The following is a 5,272-nucleotide window of genomic DNA, read 5'->3' on the forward strand; positions in this document are numbered from 1 at the left end:
GCATTGGAAGGCAAGTTTTAACCACTGGACCACTGATACTTAATTTAGTTGGGCTTGAATGTCATTTAACTCAAACAATTACATTTACTTGTCAATGTGGTATTTAGAGGTTGGTGGTTTTCATCTCATTCTTTACTACTCTTCAGTGTTAACTTATTGAAGTTTCTCTTCCTGAAAAAGAGTGGTTTCTAAACAAACCACACTTTTTTTTTCCACTCTCTAGTTTATCAAGATAAAATCCCATGAAGAATAACAGAAATTTGCCTTTAACTTTAACTCTAAAGAGGCACATAGTCAGATAGAATGTCTTACTAATTATTTTTTAAAAAGGCTCTTCACCAAAGAATCTTTAAAAAATCAGTTTATTAATGTTTAAAAGTTGATAAAGCTATGTGCAAAACGATCCACATTGTCAGAAACCTTTTAAATACTATTTTTAAAAAAAAAAGACATTTCTTGATTTAATTGCACTGGAAACCATACTAAACAGACACCAATATTTTTTTTTTATTCTTTGTGACATTTATACACATCTTCAATTAACTACTTAATGTACTGAAAACCTTGTCATGTTCCCTATCAGTTAAAGTAATGCTTTTTAAGGGCACAAGAAGATGGTATTTTCTGAAGAAATACACATTCAATGGTGTTAACACAGGTTAGGAAAATCCAATAAAATGCTGAAACAAATACATTCAAAGATTACACAAAGTACTTTTAACACAACAAAATACAGCCATCCTGTTGGTTGAAATGATTCCCACAACACTCTGAAAGAAACATCAACAAAAGTGCCAAAGATAGATGTTGTATTGTTAGATAAACTAATTAAAAAAAAAAACTCTCTTGGTTTACAAAGTCACCCCCCAACCCCGAGTCAGTTTTCACCTTCTTTTGCTTGTTTGTTTCTCTTATGACACTAAGGATACTGGCTGATGTCATTTAAATAAATTGGACTTCCTTATGCAGATTTCAGCCACGATGGATATAATACTGCAACACATTTCATTGCAAAGGTTGTTTGTTTTGTTTTTTTTAAAGTGACTGCAATTAAATTCAAAAACACTCATCCAGCTTACGTGGAAACTTTGGCCACACAGCAAGTAAAATTGCTTTCCAGCTCCAAACCATCTCCACCACAGTCTACCTGCTGGATGCAGCCTACCTGCTACATATGCTCAAGACTGGACTGTGCCACACTTCCAGCTCTGAGTGCCAGGTAGTTAAAATATAAAGTAAAGGTATTCTGAGGAGGGGTGTGAAGGGGAAGGGAGGGTGGGATGCCTAGCATAGTAGGTATGTAGAGCATACCTAGCGAAGCAGAAGTGCACACACTCACTTGCGTTGGAAACTAAAGTGAAAGAAAACATCTCCTCAAAGCTCCCGTCAGAGATGCTTTCACACAGGGACATTAGTCTTTGAGGAGGGGCCAAACGAACCCTTCAGGAGCTTGACAATGCTAGACCTTTGGCTCAGTGCAAAATCAAAACTCCGGCAAGGGGAGGAAATAGATTCCAGGCGAGGACCTGATCTCCACCCTTCCCAGTGCATTGTTCACAGGAACTAAGTCTACCCACCAACTCCAGGCACTACCAGACTGTTCTGTGCTCCTTCTCCCTCCCTCTGGCTTCGGACAGCTCCTCCCTGGAAGCAGTGGAGGCACAGAGGCTTGGTTGGTTTTTATTTTTTCTCCCCAAACACTGGGGTGGTGGGTGACCATGCAAGAACACTCCCCATGGGTCGGCAGTTTCCCCTTTTAGGAAGAAGAGTTGACGTTTCCAGAAGACATAATGGTCTCTGGGTTGTCCCCATCGTCCTTCTGGGGGTGGGAGGAGTTGTCTGACTTACTGCGGCTGAATTCCATGCCCGCGATGATGGGTCGTGTGAATTTACTCGCGGAGTCTCTACTGGGGCACTTGCAGCAGGACATGATCCGGACGAAGGCCCGACGCATCTCCTTGTTGGACAAAGTGTAAATGATGGGGTTGGTGCCAGAGTTGAGCACAGCCAACACCAGGAAGTACTCCGTTCTGAAGAGGATGTCACAGGTCTTCACCTTGCAGCCCACGTCGAGCAGGAGCAGGATGAAGAGTGGTGCCCAGCAGGCGATGAAGACGCCCAGGACAATAATCACGGTCTTGAGCAGTGCCAGAGACTTCTCAGAGCTGCGGCTGGCCTTGGAAATGTTCTTGCGGAAGGTCAGACGGCGGCTGCGAGTCCTGACCAAGGAGTAGATCCTGCAGTACAGGATGACAATGGAGAGCAGGAGCAGAGTGAAGACCGTGGTGCAGAAGAGGATATAGTGCTTGTGGTAGAGCGGCAGCACAGTAGAACAGCTGGGCAGCGTGCTGATGCAGTTCCAGCCCATGATAGGCAGGCCCCCCAGGATGAGGGAGATGACCCAGCAGGCACTGATGAGCAGGAAGGAGCGGAACCTGTTGCTCCCATTGTGGAGTTTCATCTTCAGCATGGTGATGTAGCGCTCAATGGCGATGGCCAGGAGGCTGAACACGGAGGCCGAGAGGGCCACAAACATACTCCCTTCCCGCAGAAACCACTGGGCGGGGGTTAGCTTGTAGGTGGTGGCCCCAGACAAGAGCAGGTTGGCTGTGTAGGCCACTCCCGCCAACAGGTCTGAGAGGGCCAGATTGCCGATAAAATAGTACATGGGTCGGTGGAACTTCTTGGTTTTCCAGATGGTCAGCAAAACAAAAATGTTCTCTAGGATGATAAAGCAGCAGATGAGAATGAACACCACTGAGATCAGTTTAATGCCATTGTCCTTGTCCGCGCTGATCTTCAGCTTTCCCGTGTAGTTATAATGCCGGACGATGATGTCGTAGTTGACATAGTCCGAGACAGGGCTGTGGAGGGCCTTGACCAGCGGGATACGGGTGGACCCCATGATGCGCACGGTCCCGACACCCGGGGCGGCGCTTCTCCAGATGAACGCTAGAGGGCGAGGCGGAGCGAGCCTTCACAGGCAGCCGGGGTGGTTCAAGGAGAGAGATCCAGGCGTTTTTTGTGTGTGCAGGTTTTCTTTAGCTGGAGAGGGCCTCGGAAACCACAGCCTTAAACAAATCACAAACAGCAGAGAGTCAGGGGAAAAGCCACAGCACACTGGCGTAATTCATTCTAGCAAAGGCATTGCTCCAGTTTTCTTATTGTTGATTTGTTTTAAGGAAACTTGGGGAGAGTGCAGGGGGAAGGATTTTTTTAAAAAACATCAAACTCACATTTCTTGGGGGAAAAAAGGAAGAAGGGTGAGAGAGAGAAAGAAAGGAGAAAAAAAAATTACCCAAACGGAAAACTCCGATTCGACGACAAGACGAAAACGTCCCCTATGGTTACTACATACACTCAAATGGAAATGGGAAAACTGGAGGTGTGAGCCCCATTTAATTCCACTCCTGCCTCCTCAACACACACACACACACACACACACACACACACACACACACCTCCACCTTTCCCAACGCTGTCCCCACTCCCACCAGGTTTCCAGCTCCAGTAGAAAAACTAGCCCCTAGTCACACCTTCGAAGAGACCAAATCTCCAATGTGAGACGCACACCTCTGTGCTCCGGCACTACCCAGCTAAAACCACCTCCTAATTGCCATGCAAGAAGTTAGATTTGCACGAAAATCATTTGAAAGCGTAAGTCACTTTTTAGGCTCTATTAATAATCTCTAGGAGCAGGTGTGCTTAGGGTCCGAAGGCACAGCACAGTGTGGGCAGCCAAGCCCGCCCTGGCCTTGCGGTAAACAGGAAAGCTTTAGCGCCTCCGTGAAGCAACTGCCTTTTCATTCTTCTTCTTTTTTTTTTCCGCGCAAGTCAGTGCAAGAAACTATAAAAGTACTCAGTAAAAATCATTCATAAGCTATTGCAATAAATCCCAGAAGTTTCGTACACCCATTGATTGCAAAAGGAGTATTTTTAGTTACTGTGGATATAGCCCAAACATGCATACAAAAAATTAAATTACAAACGCTAAAAATACACGCCACTGCGTTTCAAATTCCGAATGCAAAATTACTCTCCAGAAACTCATATAAACAGAAGCCTAGCGGTTCGTTGCTAAGCCAGTTTTATTTACTGCCCTCCCCCAATACGTTGCCTCGTCTCAGAGAACTACAAAGTGTCGAGGGGATGAAACATGGCACGTGTGAGCAGTTTACCCATAAGTTGTTTAAATGTTTCAGGGTGACATTCACGGTAGCAAATGCGATAAAAGTGGAATTCTCAAGACCACAGCAATTCCCGGGACCCAGAGGCTGCTCGGCGCCCAGTAGCTCCGCGTTTCCCCCCATCTAATTCCACACCCGGCTCGCTCGCAGGGCAAGTTTAAGCCCTTATCTCATCTCCCGCAGTCTTTGTCTATAGGATTGCCCAAAATAAGCGCCTTCCCTCCCACTCCGCTGACCCACCGCAGCTTCCTCTATCCCCCAACCCCAGATGGTTCTACAAAGAGGACTTAACACTTTTCCAAACTTTTTAGTGAGCCCAGAACAATCCGATCCGGTTGGGCGCCTGAGTAGCCCAGAGATGCTTGTTCTCAGCACCCAGAGATGGATGGTTTAAAAGTGTTTGCTTTGCTTCTCTCCGGTTTGAAAATTTTGTTTCTGCCTCTGAAGACCTCCGGCCGCGATGCTCCCCCGCGCGCCCGGGTCCGCGCCTGCCCAGCGCTCACTCCCTACCTGGCTCAGGCGGGACGCAGCTGCGTTCGCGGAGCTCCGGGTCTGCACTGCGCGCTCGGCATCTTGCTGCTGCCCGGGACTGACTGCGTCGAGCTCTCAATTTACTCGAGTCGGGATCCCCTCCCTCCGCAGCCGCACACTCCAATGGCCAACGCTCTTGCCGTGGCCGGGCAGACCGGTTAGCTGAAGTCGCCGAGCGCCCCGCTGAGGCTGAGTGGCTTCTTTAGGAAGAAATGAGGAGGATTGAGTGCCTCAAACCCCCATGCCCCTCCGCTCGCGCCTGGGGGCCGCCGGATCTGTGCAGCTGAGACTCACTGTCCAGGAAAGATCTGCGGCAGAAACACACAGACAAAAAAGAACCCCTCCTCCCCAAGGGAACCAAAAAAAGAAAGGGGGGAAAAAAAAAAGAAAGGGGCGGAGCCTGGTGCCCCCTGGACTCTAAATGTATAAATCACGGCCCTCGCCCTGCTATCCGCCGCTCCCTGGCGGTGGAGACCGTTTTCCCCAGCCTTAGAAAAGAAGGGAGGTGACGCGCTTTTGGAAACTTTTCTCAAGAAGAGTTTTAGGAGACAGAG

At 47.8% G+C, this 5,272-nt stretch overlaps 1 protein-coding gene across 1 annotated transcript; it reads right to left on the minus strand.

The window, feature by feature from the left end:
* Positions 1 to 352: 352 nt before the first annotated feature.
* Positions 353 to 5,008, minus strand: S1PR1 (sphingosine-1-phosphate receptor 1). Its single transcript, NM_001013585.4, has 2 exons — positions 4,698 to 5,008; positions 353 to 3,071 (listed from the first exon to the last, which is right to left on the minus strand). The coding sequence occupies exon 2, from the start codon at positions 2,903 to 2,905 to the stop codon at positions 1,757 to 1,759; it is 1,149 nt and encodes a 382-aa protein (NP_001013603.2). The 5' UTR covers positions 2,906 to 3,071; positions 4,698 to 5,008; the 3' UTR covers positions 353 to 1,756.
* Between the last annotated feature and the right edge of the window lie 264 nt (positions 5,009 to 5,272).

The sequence above is a fragment of the Bos taurus genome, chromosome 3 (genome assembly GCF_002263795.3).
Source record: "Bos taurus isolate L1 Dominette 01449 registration number 42190680 breed Hereford chromosome 3, ARS-UCD2.0, whole genome shotgun sequence".
NCBI classification, from domain to species: Eukaryota; Metazoa; Chordata; class Mammalia; order Artiodactyla; family Bovidae; genus Bos; species Bos taurus.

Coding starts and splice junctions, on each gene's coding strand:
- S1PR1 (NM_001013585.4), bottom strand. CDS start 2,905: ATGGGGTCCACCCGTATCCCGCTGGTCAAGGCCCTCCACAGCCCTGTC.